Source organism: Gopherus evgoodei, chromosome 1, assembly GCF_007399415.2.
Source record: "Gopherus evgoodei ecotype Sinaloan lineage chromosome 1, rGopEvg1_v1.p, whole genome shotgun sequence".
NCBI classification, from domain to species: Eukaryota; Metazoa; Chordata; order Testudines; family Testudinidae; genus Gopherus; species Gopherus evgoodei.
The window spans coordinates 248,120,387-248,138,932 of NC_044322.1; the positions used below are offsets into that span (position 1 = coordinate 248,120,387).

General features: G+C 43.5%; 1 protein-coding gene across 2 annotated transcripts in view; it reads right to left on the reverse strand.

The window, feature by feature from the left end:
* The window catches only part of DERA (deoxyribose-phosphate aldolase), an 87,772-nt gene that overhangs the window by 47,516 nt on the left and 21,710 nt on the right, over nt 1–18,546 (reverse strand). For both annotated transcript variants that reach the window (XM_030542140.1, XM_030542147.1), the window contains 3 exons: nt 8,803–8,950; nt 5,821–5,916; nt 4,278–4,412 (listed from right to left, as the gene is read on the reverse strand). In XM_030542140.1, coding sequence (XP_030398000.1) covers nt 4,278–4,412; nt 5,821–5,916; nt 8,803–8,950 — 379 coding nt within the window. The remainder of the gene's footprint in view (nt 1–4,277; nt 4,413–5,820; nt 5,917–8,802; nt 8,951–18,546) is intronic.

The following is an 18,546-nucleotide window of genomic DNA, read 5'->3' on the forward strand; positions in this document are numbered from 1 at the left end:
ATTGTCAGATGTCTGTCTGAACACTAAAGAAGGAAAAAATACAAATACTGCATTTGTTTATAACATAGCCACCACGGAGCAGCAGTGGCCACTTTGAGTCTGCTGTGGGGGTGCAAACCCTGCTCAAGCAACAATGTGGAGATAGTCACGTAGAGGCATCCGTTTCACATGTGGTTCTCTCCTTGCCCATACAAAAAAAAGGTGGGATGGGGGAGGAAATTGCAAACTCTCTCTATTTTATATTAACTCTTGCAATATTTGATGTTTCACTTACAGTCCCAGCTCCCAGAGACAAGCGATTATACAAGAACTTTAGTTTTCAGTTACAAAGTTTATAGCTCTCACAGGTTGTTGAGAAATGTTTGTGAGCCAAGTGAACCCTAAAAACTCTAAAGCAAGAAGGCAAATCGAAAGAACTCTTTTTGGGGGGGGGGGCAGGTGTTTTGTTTTAAATCTCATGCTTTTTGCATACTTGGGTTTGGCAATACTCTCTGTCCAGCTATCCATAGGCTTAGAGATCCCTGTATAGGCAGGTGGAAGGTGCTGTGCCTTTTTTTTCCTCTTTGGCACTCAGCTGATCTTAATACTGTCCAAGTTTGTATAGCTCCCGCTGCAATGCGGGGCTCTCTTAGGAGGATTGTTGGTGGGTCAGGGAGCCTTTGGCTGTGGCTGAATGGAGTGCAGGAAAGCATATAAACTCAGAGCGAATGTAGAGATAAAGGGGCCTGTTGTGCAAATGGCTCTGGCCTCCAGTAGAATTTAGAGGATGGGGAAATCTGAGTTGAACTTTTTCTTTTCTCCTTAGGTGGATGGGACAAACCCTGACTCAATGACAAAACTATCTATTGGAAACACCATGAAGGAACTTTTTGAATATCCTCCTCACTGATCCCAATCAATGGGTTTTTCCACAGAAGGGCACAACCTGCACTTTTAAAAATTAATTTGTTCATATCTGATAACTAATTATCCACTTTTTTAAAATTTAAACATTTTTGATTTTTGCAGCTCTCAAGAATGTTTAATAGTAGAACTATATAAGTCGCCTTATCATTTAATTATTTTGATCCATATTAGGATCCTACACAAAAAACTATTATTCAGAATTTGGTCAGATAGTTAAAAAAAAGGGGGGGGATTAATGCTACTGATATTCTGCATAGTGTAACCCATTAAAATGCTAAATATGTTTATGAGAAGATTATTTATGAATAGTTCCATTTGTATACACCCTATGAAAAGTGCTAGAAGACTGTGGCTCTACTAATGTCTCTATTACTACTTCATATAGCTTGGTTTGTGTCTACACTAAGCAGTTTCTGAACCATGCAGGAAAGGTGCTACAGAATCACATTTGAACCCAACTAGTGTGTATACTGTTCCAACCAGAAGTCTAGCACATCTAATCTTTGTAGTCTGGTCACTCAAAGGGTATGTCTACACTAGGGGTAGGCAACCTATGGCATGTGTGCCAAAAGCAGCAAGCGAGCTGATTTTCAGAGGCACTCACACTGCCTGGGTCCTGGCCACTGGTCCAGGGGGCTGCGCATCTTATTTAATTTTAAATGAAGCTTCTTAAACATTTTTAAAAACTTATTTACTTTACCTACAACAATAGTTTAATTATATATTATAGACTTATAGAAAGAGACCTTCTAAAAATGCTAAAATATATTACTGGCATGCGAAACCTTAGAGTGAATGAATGAAGACTCAGCACACCACTTCTGAAAGGTTGCCAACCCTTGGTCTACACTCATAAAATGCTTTGTTTTAGAAAATGTGTTAACACACACATTATAACTAGCATGCTGCTAAACACAATTTGGAGCCTACTGTAAGCATGCATTTTTGTGTTAGGTGATGTGTTAGGTGATCATGGGAGGGGGACATATGATTAACCACAATCAATAAATATATTTTTTAAAAACCCACACAATGGTACTAGTCTATTCTAGAAGATAAGTTATGTTTAAGTTAAAATGGTGCTAGCTCATTTTCTAATGCAATACATTTCCACAGTGCAGAAAAGGCCTAAACTGGCTTCTAAAATGGTTCACTTACCATTGTTCAAATTGTATGAAACTCTTTTCAAAACCAGTTTAGCTTCATAGTAACATGGATAGGGCATAAGTATCTCCCATGTCACTGAATTAGACTAATTTTTGCAACACAAAAATCAACACAACAAATTAGCTTTAAGATGGCATTTGAATAATAATGATTATTTATATCTCCATTTAGGTCCTTAGAAAACATATATTGTGAACAGCAGCTGTTTGAACTTTCTGCTTACTTCCCAGTTAGTATATTTCAATCTTTTATTGGAGGTATGACCTCTAGTGGAGGAAAAGAGGATCATCTACTTACCATGGCAATTTCAATCTTCTTATTATTTATTATTGGTTTCAGAGTAGCAGCCGTGTTAGTCTGTATCCGCAAAAAGAACGGGAGTACTTGTGGCATTTTAGAGACTAACAAATTTATTTGAGCATAAGCTTTCGTGGGCTACAGCCCACTTCATCAGATGCATGCAGTGGAAAATACAGTCAGGAAGATATACATATGCACAGAGACCATTAAACAATGAGTGTTACCATACACACTATAAGGAGAGTGATCAGTTAAGGTGAGCTATTATCTTTACTTCACTATTTCCCCATGCTTATTTCCCCCCCTACAGTTCCTCATATCTTCTTGTCAATTGCTGGAAATGGGCAATTTTCATTACCACTACAAACAGTTATTTTTCTCTCCTGCTGATAATAGCTCACCTTATAATGTGCACGGTAACACCCATTGTTTCATGTTCTCTGTGTGTGTGCGTGTGTGTATATATATCTATATCTATATCTATATCTATATATCTATATATCTATATCTATATATATATATAGATATATATATCTCTTTTTACTGTATTTTCCACTGCATGCATCCGATGAAGTGGGCTGTATCCCATGAAAGCTTATGCTCAAATAAATTTGTTAGTCTCTAAGGTGCCACAAGTACTCCTGTCCTTTTTATTATTTGTGTTCTGTTAGCACCTAAGAGCCCCAATTATGGACCAGGACTCCATTGTCCTAGGCACTCTACAAACACAGAACAAAAGGACTGTCTATGCCCCAAAGAGCTAACAATCTAAGAAAGATTGCCAACAAAGGTTGAACTATGATGGTTTTCGTGATGCAGATGTCAGTCCACATTGATCTGGACTGAGATCACCAACTTATTTACTGCATTTGAACTCAGAATAGCCATTTTGAAAGATAACCAAGCTGATGCCAGCAACCTGGGTACAAGCTGGTGTAAGTGAAGAATATTGTGAAAAAGATCAAGATACATGAACAAGTTAGCACTAGGACAACACTCAAGAAGATACAAATTTTGCATGTTGCAACTGATGAAATTTTAGTCAATGCTAATTGTTAATTGAAGGAAGACAGAGATCGGAAAATATGGTGTGTCACTTTGATGATTACATTTCCTTAACTAAACTCAGTTATCATATGTTCCTTTCTGAAGTGTTCTCAGCGAACGCTATTAGTGCTCATTTACCTTTACATGGAGATTAGTTATAGGACCATTGTCAGCACTTAAGGCAAACCATTCACGGTACATTAAGGGAGAACCAATTAGAGTGAAACCATCTCCAGTATTATTACACGTACTAATTAGAGAGTGAGAGAGAGAGGCACAGAGAGAGAGAGGGAGAGAACATCAGTAACAATATGAACTGTAAATTTGTACTCTCAACTTCGAAGAAAAGCAATTAGAAGACACATCCATTTTTGTCAGGAACCAAAACACACATTTTAACGACATACCATCTACACTGACAACCCGTTTGGAACCCGTTTGGGTATTTTTTGACCATTCTGTTTGTGGGTAATTAGACCATCAGCATTTACTTTTCTGCTGTCTCATTTGAACTAAGCAGAAGTTGGAAAATTATTTTTCAAATATCTCTTCATATAAACCCTTTCAAGACTCAATCTAAAAGTCAGGATTTTCCAAAGTGAGCAAGTGATTCTTGCTGTCTAACATGATATCCCTTAAAGTAGCCTGAATTTTCAGAAAGTGATAAGCATGCCCAGCATCTGAAAATCAGTCTCTTTCAGGGTGTTTCCAGTTCTGCACCCAAAAAACAGAGGTACCCAAATCACTAGTCATTTCTGAAAATCTTGGCCCACAGAGGGCAACCAAAAGTCAAATCCTGCCATCGCCAACATGGACAGAGGATAAAAGTTGGCTCCTTAGCTTTAGCAAGCGCTTACCTTCCCACTGGCCAGTCAGCACAAGGGTTCTGTTAATTACAATGTCGATCTCTTTGGCACCATCTTCCACCGCTACCCTAATCTCTTCTAATCGGGTTTTCAGTGAAGTCTGTGCAGCTGGAAACCCCGTTGCCACTATGAAGAATGGGAAAAATAAAGTTGTGAAGTGAGCAAAGACTTTTATATAAATATAATTGTTATTAAGGCAGATTGGGGGTATAAAAAGTCAAGGGTTTTTTTTTCTTTTTTTTCCCTGAAAGGGAAGTTACTCTATAGCTCCAGTAAAGACTCAAAGACCTAGAAGGCACTGAATTCATCCCCCACCTCATTTACAAGAACATTAGTTCTCCCCTTGAGTTCCTTAATCAGTGCTTTGCTCAGTTTTAAATGTCTCCTGGAAATTGATTTCTCTCACTTTCCTTATAGCTATTTCCAGTTCAGCCTGGCTAATACATATAAGTCCATTGCCTTCAGTGGAGTTCTGCCTGCATACACAAGCTCTGAATTTGTCCTATTGTGTGAAATCATCTTTGATGTGTATGTTCTTCAGTCCTCCCAAATTCTTCGTAAAAGGTACTTGAAAATAAGTTCAACTAATACAGGCAAGTAATAGTCACAATACAGGTAAAGTTGAATGCAATCATACCCTATTCAACAGTCATTTGAATTTTTGTACTTAAACAATATAAAGATAACTTGAAAAGGAAAAATATTCTCCTTGTTCCACTCCCTCCCCCCTCTCCCCTTCTGATGTATAAAGAGAATCTGGAAAAGTTCTCTTTCCCCCTTGCAAACACAAACGTGTTTTTGTGGTGTTTTTTCAATCCTAAATTCCACATTGTCTCCCCTCTGTGGTGCCTGAAGAACTAGTGAAATGATTACATCATAAAGAGTCGAGACAAAGGTATTTTTACAGGGATGGACCCCTTGCACCTGCACAGAGCCTTGCTGACTTCAATGGGGTGGAAGGATCCACCTGCATGAAACCTAAAAGCTGAGCTATTAAGCAAGGAAAGGTTTTTGATTTGTTGATATTAACTGCTATTCAGCTTTACTGACTAATTCCCCTTGGGAGAAAAAAATGTCTGTGTAAAGATTCATTATCTCTACCCCTTCAGTTCAGGTATGAGATCACAGGGCCACCCAGAGGAGTGGAAGAAGCAGGAGAGTTTTCCGGGGCCCCTGGAGCAAGCAAAGAACCCTGTTTCCAGGGGCCCCGAAAAACCCTGCAGGGCCTGGGGCAAATTGTCCCACTTGCCCCCCCCCGGGCGGCCCTGTGAGATGAACATACACACCTCAAAGACCCCCCAAGAGATCCTCCGCCAGCAAAACTTAGACTTGACAAATAAAACTTGACATTCCAGATACTTTTTAGTGAAAAACAAGGAGTGTCCTCCCCACCTCACCCCCCAGCAAAAAACAAACCAACAAAAAAACAACCACCCTTTCAGGTATTCTTCATCCATTCTATAAAAGCAAAAAGGGCACAAGACCACTGGGAAAATAATCTTTTAAATAATACTTGTAAAGAAGAGAAACTTACCTGAAGCTACTGGTATGTTACAACCAGCGGTCTTGAGCGCTTTAACAGCATCAGCTACTCTAGCTGGATATACACAGATAGCCGCTGTAGTAATACCTGAAAAAAGTTACAATCCACTGTTTCACCTGTATATTTCTATGTAATGTTGTCATAAACAGATAGCTAAGGTTTAATGTCTCTTTCACCTGGAAAGGGGTAACCTGAAACACCTGACCAGAGGACCAATCAGGAAACAAGACTTTTTCAAATCTGGGTGGAGGGAAGTTTTGTGGTGTGAGTTCTTTGTTCTTTGTCTTGGGTCTGACCCTCTCGGCTCTGATCTGTCTGTCTCCTGGCTTTCTAATCTTCTGTTTCCAAGTTGTAAGTACAAGAATAGTAAGACAATAAGTTTATATTGTTTTTTTTGTATTTACATGTGTGTAGTTGCTGGAATGTGTTAAATTGTATTCTTTTTGGATAAGGCTGTTTATTCATTTTTTTCCTTTAAGCAATTGACCCTGTATAGTGTCATCTTATTACAGAGACTATTTTTAATGTCTTTTTCTTTCTTTTTTTTAAATAAAGCTTTCTTTTTAAGACCTGTTGGAGTTTTTCTTTAGTGGGGACTCCAGGGAATTGAGTCTGCAGCTCACCAGGGAATTGGTGGGAGGAAGAAGTCAGGGGGGAAATCTCTTTGTGTTAGATTTATTAAGCCTGACTTTGCATACCCTCTGGGAAAGGGGGAAGAGAGATTAGCTCTCTCGGTACTTGTGTTTCCAGGACTGGAAGCAGGGAATCTCCCAGGGTCGTCCAGGGAGGGGAGCCTGGGAGGAAGTAACCAGGAAACAAGGGGAGGGGGTTATTTCCCTTTGTTGTTGGACTCAAGGCATCTGAGTCTGGGGGTCCCCCAGGGAAGGTTTTGGGGAGACCACAGTGAGCTAGGCACTGTATAATTCCTGGCTGGTGGCAGCTTTACCAGGTCCAAGCTGGTAATTAAGCTTGGAGGTTTTCATGCTAACCTCCATATTTTGGACACTAAAGTCCAAATCTGGGAAAAAATGTTATGACAAATGTGTATTCTAGTCCACACTATGGCCTTGTGTGCACTAGATTTTTTTTTAAATCTCCTACTCTTGCACAACCACCAACTGCTCTCCGCTGGCTGTAGCAACCATGAGAGCTTTAATGACAGCAGGGCTCAGGTGGCCACTGGTGGAGCTACCACCACATCCGTTAGCCCTGCCCTAAGAACACTGAGGCTGCATCAGTAGTAGCTCAGTCGCAGACACAGTTTAAGGCTGGAGTTCTTTATACGCCAGTTTCAGACCAGTTTGCTCTGGGATTTATGATGTCAGAAACTATGCTATCGGAGTATTATACCTAGGGACCTATAGCGCAGTTTGACTAGCATGGAATATCATTTGTGTTAGCACAGTTTCACTGTGTTTCTATTTCAAATTTTATTCTCACAGTCTAAGAAACTTGGCCTGATATTTAATTGTTTTGTTTTGTTTTCTCAAAAAATCTAAAAAGGATTAGAAAGAATTCATAAATCAGAGTTTAAAAAGGGATTGGGTCTTTTCTATTTCATGACTATGGCTAACAATCCAGGGCCTGATTCACCACTATGTTACTCTAGTTTTACACCACACTCCTCTGTTAAAAACAATGGGGTTATGTCCATGTAAAACTTACCATAGCGATTTGTCAATCAGGCTCCAAGTGTTTATACAGTATTGGTGGGTTTGATTTTTGTTTGAATGTTATAGTTCAAACAAAGTACCAAAATCACGAGGCATTTTAAAGTCTCCTGCATCTGACACATCAGTGATATTAATACTTCTGAGAAGTTACATTGTGCAATGCTGAATATTGTATGAAAATATGCCATTTTATGGCTGTCATTTAATAGAAACTCTGTATGGCCACATCAATGCCTTAACAATTCCATTTCAATCAGTATTGGGTGTAACATTTAGACTTATATTGAGGGCCCAGTTCTGCAAGATACTTTGGAAATGCCTATGCCACAGCAGGGAAGTATGATTCCCAGTGCAGGTAGACAGACTTGTGCTAGCTCTGCTCAAGCTAGTGTGCTAAAAAGAGTAGCATGGAAGTTGCTGCAAGGATGGTGGCTCAGCTATCTGCCTAAGCTTGGACCCAAGGAGCCAGGTGGACTTGGAGTTGGGCAGCTAGTCTGAGACACTGCCTGTGCAGTAATGTCCACACTACTATTTTTAGCGCACTAGCAGGTCTGTTTGCCCACACTGGGAATCATGCATCCTAGCTGTAGTGTAGACACACCATTACGGTCAAATCCTGACCCCAGTGAAGTCCCTATTAGTAAAACTAGCTACTATTTTGATCCCTTTCTTAGTTACTGACATAACTGGATGGCAGAGACAATTCTGAGGAGAGAAAAAAAAGCCAATTTTTTCAACACATAGCACATGTCTGTATCTAATTGTCTGCACAAAGGTGAAGAGCCAGATCCTGAAGCTACACAGAATAACCTCAGCCAGGGTTATGACCCAAAATATTTACAGACACTAAGTCCAGAGGTTTATTGGGGATATCAGGTGCATATTATGCAAATAGATTTAGTGACACCTTACCATCGAGTTATTAAAAGAGAGATTATTTTTTATATTTCATAGTTTTATTCTCTTAATGGTTTCCATCTCAAATACGGTAGTGTATTCTATAACTGTCCCATTGCAACCTCAATCTGGGATCTGTAAATCAAGATGAGGTTCCTCCCCATCTTACATCAGAACTAGGGATAAAGATTTTGCAATCAGAACTTATTTTACCATTTCTTTGAACGAGACTGTCTAGGATCCAGTTCACTTTTCCAGGGCTGTTTCTCTGTGCAATATTAGCTTTAACATCAGTAATGTTCAGGCAGTAGAAGTTGAAAAAGTAGACGTCAAGTTTACATTCTGTCCATAACCAGCTTTATAAAGCCAAAGCTTGCAAGTAATGTAACCAAAACCATCGTACCTTTATCATGCATATTCATGGCTCTCAAAAGATCCTCTCTGATGGGATGCTTGGCTTTGTAACAAAGCCTATGAATGTTTGAAGGGGTGTCATCACCTGAAAGGGTGGTGAGATCTATGCAGGTGACAGCTCTCAGTAGCCAAGCAGCCTTTATTAGGGAAAAGAAGTAACACATAAAAAATGGATTAAATTTTTAAATGTGGCCCAGGTGATTTAGGAGACTAAGCCTATCTCAAAAGTGCATCACTTAGGCATCTACGTTTCATTGACAATCAATAGTGCTTTTGAAAATTTTACCCAGTGTCTAAAAATCAGCTACTATATAGTCAAAGGACAAGTTCCGACTTATGGCACATGGATCAAAGGCTGAATAATGAGCAGGAATCCTAGCATATTATTCCACCAGGATCCTAAAATAATGATGCCTGTATCTGGGCAACCCACTGGAGGAAGGATGCAACCTCTCCCCAACAGAGTTGGCCATGTGCCTGAAACATACTAAATCTGCCTCATGCAGAGCTAGTCTGCATAGAAAGCATACACACTCTTCAGCAGCTGCATGAATTGTAAGTGCAAGTCACCTGAACACACACAAGTCAGGAATATGCATGCTGCCATTACATTTTACAACCCTAATCTGTGTATATGCATCAGGGTGAAATCCTGGTCCCACTGAAGTTAATGGACATTTTGCCAGTTACTTCAGTGGAGCCAGGATTTCATCCTAGGTGTCTTACATATGTTTTAATATTTGAGTCATAAACGCTAGGTGTCTCAGTTTTCCTCTCTGTACAATGGGAACAATAATATTTACCTAGCTTCCTGCAAAAAAAGGTTGAGAGAATTGACTAACCTTTCTAAAGCATTTCAGTATCCTTGGATGAAAGATGCTACAGAGCTTCAAACATTATTTTTAACTGTGATTGGGTTGGTTGTTTTTTTTTTATTTCAGAAAGTTAGCTTTTTACATCAACTAGTTTTTTTATAACCTGGTTTAAATTAAAAGAAAAATTGTTTTCCAAAAAGAAGGGAATATTTAATCAGCTGCTAAGAAAGGGATTCTAGTCTCATCCCTTAGGAAATGAGTTGTGAAGACAGATGTAGTAAACTGCTTCCAAGAAATGGTGTGAACTTTATTTGTTTTAAAATAGGATTTTGGCTATATATATATATTCACATACGCACACACACACACACGGATATGGACTTGAGCCACAAAGTTTGGATGTGGAATATTATCTATATTTGAATCTTCCCCAAAGTTCAAGGTGTTAAGAGTTAACACTTAACTCTTCAGGCCCACCTCTATTTGTTAGGCAGCACTTGGGTAGATGAAAAAAGATGTTTATAAAAACAACCTCTCAGTGTTATTTAAAGAAAAACTGAATTATTTAGCTCATAGTAGTGTTACTACATAAGTAAAGAGCTGAAGGGTATCAGGGGCAACAATGCATCTGTCCTGCAGACACATTAAGGGGGATAGCAACACCAGAGTAAATCACCACCCCAAGTGATTATATCTATGCAATCCAAGGGGCTGATTCTTCATGTTGTTGCATCTTATGGGAATATGTGGTAATTTACAGCAAATCAGAATGCTCCTCATAGATTTTAAGGACCATCATGATTATCTAGTCTGACCTCCTGCACTTTGCAGACCACAGAACCTCACCCACCCACTCCTGTAATAGACCCCTAACTTCTGGCTGAGTTACTGTTGACCTCAGATCATGATTTAAAGTTACAGAGAATTCACCATTTACACTAGTTCAAACATGTAAATGACCCGTGCCATTGGAGATATTTGCTGCTGGCAGCCGCAGATCAGCTACATGCTATTGTAGGCAGTCTCCTCGTACCACCCCTCCATAAACTTATCAAGCTCAGTCTTGAAGCTAGTTGGGTATTTTGTCGTCACCACTGCTCCCCTTGGGACGCTGTTCCAGAACTTCACTCCTCTGATGGTTCTAAACCTTACTCTAATTTCAAGCCTAAACTTGCTGATGGCCAACTTATATCCATTTATTCTTCTGAGAACTTTGGTGCTTAACTTAAATAACTCCTCTCACTCCCTGGTATTTATCCCTCACATGTGTTTATAGAGAGCAATCATATTTCCCCTCAGCCTCCTTTTGGTTAAGCTAAACAATTCAAGCTTTTTGAGTCTCCTCTCAGAAGTTAGGTTTTCCATTCCTCAGATCATCCTAGTAGCCCTTCTCTGCACTTGTTCCAGTCTGAATTAATCTTTCTTAAAGATGGGAGACCGGAATTGCACAGAGTATTCCAGATGGGGCTTCACCAATGCTTTGCGGGAAGAGTCTCTGGAGCCCTCTCAAGAATATGTCATGGGAGAACACTGTCTGTCCTTAGATCAGCAGATGAAAAGCAGAGATGGCCACAAGACCCTAATGGAAGAGTGCGCCAGGCCCTGGTTCCTCAAATGAAGTAGGTAGTCCAGGACAGCCTGTATGGAGGAACATGAGGGAGAGATGCCCTGTTCAGATGCCCAGCAGGAAAACCTCGTCCACTTAGCCAGGTATGTCAGTCTAGTTGAGGGTTTCCTACTTTTCATGAGGACCTGTTGGACTCCTTTGGAACAGGTCCGCTCCTTCAGGTTCAGCCATGCAGCATCCACGCTGAGAGGTGGAGGGACCTGAGATTGAGGTGGAAGAACCGACCGTGGTCCTGCGACAGCAGATCCGGTCAGTTGGGCAGGGGCCAGGGAGGGGCTGCCAACAGGCTCATGAGTATGCCCAACCAGTGCTGACAAGGCCATGCTGGGACGATCATGATGACCTGAGCCTGGTTTCTCTTGATCTTTGCCAGGGACCTGCTGATGAGTGGAATTGGAGGGAACGTGTACATCAGGCTCCCTGACCACAACAGGAGGAAGGCATAGGAGAGGGATTCCTTGCTCAGATCCTGTGGAGAACAAAACCGGTGACATTTCCTGTTCTGTCTGGTAGTGAACAGGTCCACTTGGAGAGTTCCCCACCTTTGGACGATCATACAGGCTACCTCTATATGGAGCGACCACTCAAGCTGAAAGGAGAAGTCCCTGCTGAGCTGGTCTGCCAGCATATTCCTGATGCTGGAAAGGCAACAAGCTTCCAGGTGGATTTTGTGGCTGATGCAGAAGTCCCACAGATGTAGTGTTTCCTGGCAGAGAGACAACGAGCATGCTCCCCCTTGCCTGTTGATGTAGAAATTGAGGCTGTGTTGTCCATCTGTACTCATATCACCTTGCCTGACAGGTAGGGCAAGAAGACTCCGCACATCAGCCGGACTGCTCAGAGCTCTTTGACGTTTATGTGTTATGCACCTCCTCCGGGACCACATCCCCTGCGTCTAGAGGTTGCCAAGAGGTGCCCCCCAGCCGAGGTCCGAGGTGTCCGACACCAACTCGATGGAGTGAGGAGGGTTGTTGAACGGACCCTCTTCCAGGACTGTCCTATAGTCAGTCCATTATCTCAGCAAGGTAAGTATCGCCTGGGGAATGGTAACCATCTTCTTCAGGGGGTCTTGTGACTGTGAATAGACTGTCACCAGCCATTGTTGCAGGGGCCGCATCTGGAGCCTGAAATGGCAGACCACGTAAGTGCAGACTGCCCTGTGGTCCAGCAGGCGCAGAAAAACTCTGGCTGTAGTCTGAGGAAACGCAGAGACTTCCGCAATGAGGTTCACCATCGTTTGGAACCTTTCCTGCGGCAGGAATGCTCTGGCGCAGGTAGTCAAGGACGCTCCAATGAACTCTATCCTCTGCACCGGCACTAGCATCAACTTTCTGTCATTTACAGAAGGCCCAGAGAGCAGTATGTGGCTTGAAGCACTGCGATGTCCCTTTGGACTTGAGACCTGGAGCCGCCTTTGACGAGCCTGTCATCAAGGTACGGGTAGATTTGGATACCCCGGCGCCTGCGGTAAGCCACTACCACCAACATGCATTTGGTAAACACCCTCGGTGCTGTTGCCAGGCCAAATGAGAGGATTTTAAACTTGTAGTGGTGGGGCCCCACTGTAAACCAGAGGAAGCATCTGTGTCCTTGAAAAATCACTACATGGAAGTATGCATCCTTCAAGCTGAGGGTGGCATACCAGTTTCCTGGTTCCAGGGAGGGGATAATAAAAGCCAGAGAGATCATGCGGAACTTTAGCTTCTGTACGTACTTGTTGAGGTCTCGCAGATCCAAGATGGGCCGTATACCACCCTTGGCCTTTGGGATTAAAAAGTACTGGGAATAACCTGCCCTGTACTCTAGAAGAACTTTTTCCACCACACTCAGCTGTGGTAACCTCTTTATCTCCTGCACGAGGAGACTCTCATGAGAGGGGTCCCTGAAGAGGGATGGGCAAGGTGAGTGGGAAGGGGGGAGTATAAAGGCACTGAAGGGTATAACCCCATTCCACTGTGCTGAGGACCCAGTGGTCTGAAGTTATAGCGGTCCAAGTCAGGAGGAAAGGGGAAAGGTGGTCAGATAACACTAGGAAAGATGGATCCAGGGAATAGTCTGGTAGGTCGCCAGAGTCGGTTGCACCCTCAAAACGACTGTTTGGCCCCCTGCTTACAGGTTGAGCCCAACTGGGCAGAAGGTGGAGGCAGGTGACTCGGGAGGTGCTTGTAACCCGTGGTTCGTTTATGGGGCTGGTCTTTCTGAGGCTGGCTTCCCTGACCCTGAGGCTTCTGTGGTTTGAACCGCTTGTGTGCCAGGGCTGGGACGTAGAGACCCAGGGTTTTCAGGGTGGTGCAGGAGTCCTTGAGGCCATGCAACTTGCTGTCTGTTTGCACCGCAAATAGGGCCCTGCTGTCGAAGGGCAGGTCCTGCAATGACTGCTGGGCCTCAATGGACAACCCAGAGAGAAGCAGCCAAGAGACTCACCATATGGAGATAGCGGAAGCCATGGTGCGGGCAGCAGCAGCATCTGACGCTGCCTGGAGGGCCGCCTTGGCTGCAGTTGTGCCCTCATCAAGGATCGCTTGGAAAGCCTTCTTGGAAGCCTCAGGGAGCCACCCTTCGAACTTGGCTTGCCACATATTGAAGTCATATCGGCCAAGAAGGGCTTGGTGGTTAGCTACTCTCAGCTGAAGGCTGGAAGATGAATAAACTTTACGTCTGAAAAAAATCCAGCCTCCTCAAGTTCTTATTTCTGGGAGTGGTCCCAGGTTGTCCCTGTCTCTCCTTGTGGTTAACCGCCTCAACCACAAGGGAACTGGGGGCTGGGTTGGAGTATAGGTTTTCATGCCCTTTGTTTGGCACAAAGTACTTACGCTTAGCTCTTTTAGAGATAGGCACCAGAAAAGAGGTGGTCTGCCACAGGGCATTAGTGATTTTGGAGACCCCTTCATGAAGGGGTAGGGCCATCCTGGTGGGAGCCGAGGACCAGAGGACATCAAACAGAGTCTCCAAGGGCTCTTCCAATTCCTCTGACTGAAGCCCCAGGTTAGAAGGGACCCTCTTCAAAAAGTTCCTGGTGCACCTTGCTGTCATCCTGAGGAACTGGGTGAAGGGGCCGCCATGATAGCTTTGTCGGGCAATGATGAGGAGGATACTGGTGCCACCTCCACATCCATTGGTGTTCCAGCAGCTTGCTCCCCCGGGTCCTCCTGGACCTGCAGAGTCTTACCCCCAAAGTCTCGAGCATTGAAGGGGGACTGGATACTGAGGCTGCTGGCCTCTCAGAGGCTCCATAGACTAATTGGGCAGCCTGGGAAGGTTGAGTGAACCCTCTGAGGTTCCATGGGTACCATGGTGCCGGCCACTGCACTTGGGGCCATGGAACAGGTTTCAGTGCTGATAATGTAGTCGGCACCACCAGTACCGGGGCTTGCCCCACAGTCAGGAAAGCTTGCTCAGAGCCGGAGCTACCAATAGAGTGGTCGGTACCAGGTGACCAGAATCTGGCTGAGCAGTGGCTCTTGTCTGACCAGTGCCAGTCTCAGCGTCCCAAAGCCAACTTGTCAAAGTGAGATTGCCTTGGTCGGGCTCTCAGGGACCAACAGCGTTTGGTGGATCTACATCGGATACCCGGCGATCCACGTCTCACGCTACTCGACCAGTACTGGGACATCAAACGGGACCGGGAGCTACTACAGGCTGGTTGCCAAGAGGATCACCCTGAGTAGGGCGATCTCCTTCTGGGAGACGGGCAATGACAGCCTGGCGACCTGCAGTCTCCGGTGTCCAACTAGTCTCGGGATTGGTACCAGGCCTTTGTAGACAGTGGCACGTGCCCCAGACAGTCTGCACCAATCCACCAGCAAGGTATGCCTCGAGTCCCTCGATCGGTGACCCTGGTGCAGGGACTGAAGAGGGCTCAGCTTAGCCTGCCTCTTTAGTCCTGAGGCGTGACGGCTTCAGGCAGGTGAGCGATGGCAGGACATCCCTCTCTTTGGGGAACGGTGCCGCTGAGGCGGGGACACACGTATAGGTCCCGCCATGGGTTTTCTCCTGAGACCAGGATACCACTGGAGCCAGTGTGGGCGACACCGGGAGGGTCAGGATGTCCTGAGCCACTTGAAGGGCTTCAGGCGTCGACGGCACCTGAAACTGACCTGGGCCCACACTGCTATCCGGGGTCGCAGGCAAAGTATGGGATAAGCTGTACCGCTTGACCTGAGCTGGGGCCTGAGTTCCCAGTTGGGGTGTTGAGCTGCCTGGCACGGATCATGGCTCACCCCCAGCCCTCTCCTTTCCCTTGCAGGAGGTAGGAGATCTTCCTCTCACAGTCTTTTTCGGTTTCTTGACCAGAGCTGTGGAGAGGGTCCAGTGCTGGCTTGTGGATGGAGCCAGCAGAGCACTGAGCACGGAGGCTGCGGTACTCGGTGAAGAGTCAGACTACTGCTCTGGTACTAGAGTGAGTGCCAACTCCATCAGGAGTGCTTTCAGACAGATGTCACACTCCTTCTTTGTCCTAGGTTTGAAGGACTTGCAGATACAGCACTTGTCACTTATGTGCCATTCACCCAAGCACCTTAGGCAGATGGTATGTGGATCACTTGGGCGTAGGCCGTCTGCATCAATTACAGGGCTAAAGCCTGGGGACCGGGGCATGCCCCATCCCTTGGCCGAGTCTCGTTCGGGACTAACAAAGAGTTGAGAAACTAACAAAGAGTTGAGAACTACTACTAAGGGTAACTAAGAACTACTAACTATATACAACCATATTACAGATTTTCAAAGTTCTCAAGAACTGAGAATGGAACAACTCTAGACAAAGCAGCAAAAGTTCCAGCACCATCACTGGTGGCACGAAGGTACCTGGGGGGGGGAGAAGAGCGGGAGCAGCCAGTGGCGCCCCTTATACTGCGCCATGCGGGTGCCACTCCAGAGGGTGCCAGAGCCAGTCCCCTATGGATACTGCTAAGGGAAAAACTTCTGGCACCGGTATATGTGGCGAGCACACACACCTAATATGGAATGGACATGAGCAAGCACTCAAAGAAGAATGTTTGGACATACCAGAGACTTATTGCAAACTAGCAGATTAAACATCACTGCTATTATCCTGATCTACAGATTCTGAAATCAACTGTAATGCATATGATTCATTTTAACCATTTAATAATGCTCTTCTCTTTGATTTAAACCTTTAGTTTAGTTTACTAAAGGATTGACTATCAGCTTGGTTTTTGGGTAAGATCCAGAAGTACATATTGATCTGGAGTGAGTTTCTGGTTCTTTGGAAATGGAAGAACCTAATATATGTGATTTCTGGCTTTAATAATCATTTATCACAGAAGTCTGGGTAATGCATGAAGGGCTAAAAGGCCTGAAGGGGACTGTCTGTGGCTCCATGATAACTAGTGCGGTATTTAGGAAGAACACATTTGTTACTGGCTTGGTGAAGTATTATGATAGAATACACCACCAGTCTGCATATATGCCCTGTATTCTGGCAATGTGACTTGAGACTGATTTTAGCTATGTCCCAAACCAGGTGTCGTGACAATTGGCATAGTCTTGGCAGGATACATATAGGTCAATTGGGCTTTGGATCGGAACCCAGCACTGTTAACATTTAAAGTTGATATTGAAAGTTTTAAGGGTTAAAAGTTAGTGACCATGAGTCAGTCACAATCCTATGAGGTTATGAACTTAAAAAGTACGTAAAGATAGAAGAATAGGTCTTACGGGGGACATCGCCGATCGGGAGATGAGAGATTTGCTCATGGAATGTGACCAAAAGGCAGCAGCAGAGGCAATCCAGATGCAGACCCTGGCAAACAAGCAACAGTTTGAGCATGAAGAAAAAACAGCAGAACTTCAAATGAAGGAGAAGGAGGCTGAGAATGCAGAGGAAAGAGAATACCAGAGATGCTTAGCAGAGGCTGAAATTGAAAAGGAGGCTCATAAAATGCACATAGAACAGATACAAGCCAAGAGAGCAGCACATCAAAAACAGGTAGAGGCTCACAAGCTGCAACTCCACATCCTGAACAGGCAAAGGGAACAACCTGTGGATACTTCTCCTCTCAACAACAGAGACTGAGATAAAACCTGTCCAATTTATAAAGAATCTAAGTAGCTTGAAGAATTTTTATCTACATTATGGTGTTCATAAAATTCCAGAAGAAAACTGGATGCCAATTCTCCTGACCAAATTGACTGGTAAAGGGAGGTAAGAGTTTAATGAAATGGGAGTGAAGGAAGCTTTGGATTATAAAAAGATTAAAGCAACTGTACTGAAAAGGTTAAAATGCCTCCTGAACCCTCTAGGTTGAAATTTAGAAATCTTAAGATGTCTGATAATGTTACTTACATGGAATGCACACATAAACTGCTTGGTTATGTTCAGAAGTGGGTCATGGGAGCAGGAGCATATGATGACTTTGGTAAACTGTTTAATTTAATTACTCTAGAGCAGTTGCTTAGGCTGACACCTGAAGATGTTAAGGCCACAATATGTGATAGAAAGCCTGACTCAGTTTTAAAAGCAGCAGAAATCGATGACAAATATATAGCAAATAGGGCTCATGAGTGGTGTAAGCTCCAGAGGAAAGGTAATCCATCTGCACCCCAATTTAAAAGGGTTGAAAGATTTAATAAACCTAACCCTAATTTTGTTAAATAACCTCATAAAAGCCCAGAACATAAAACCTCTCACTCTAAGAGGAAACAGCTGGTCTGTAATCACTGTGGAACCCCATGCCATATAAAACCAAAATTGCCCAAACCTTAAAAACACTCCACAGTCTGCACCCACGAAACCTGCTTTGAGTGCTAATGCTGTTACCTTAAATACAGAGGCTAACCATGTAAGCACTAACACTGCCACCTTGAGTGCAAATGCTGTCACTTAGCCTGAAAGGAGATGGAAAAGGAAGGGAATGACCCCACAAATTATATTAATGCTGAGTCTCTGGATGGTAGCAAATAATTAACAGTGCAAAAGTTAATAATGTTAGCTGTGTAGGATGGCACTGTTAAGCATCTGATATTACTTTAATTAAAGGAAATCTTGTCAAAGCAAGAGATTTGTTGCCAGATAAGTGTGTGAATATTTTGGCTCTCTGAGTTCTCTGTTAAAGTACTTTTGGCCAAAATCCACCTGGAGTGGGAAAATGTTAAAGGTGATATTGTGGCTGGTATTTGTGATTTGCTACCCACTGATATCTTGATTGTTAACAATATAATAACTATGTTTCATCGGGTTAATATCATGACCAGGTCACAGGGAAGGTATGGCTCTGATGCAGGTACCCTGCCTGGTGTCAGTGAGGAAAACTTGAGCAGGCAGAGAGTGTCT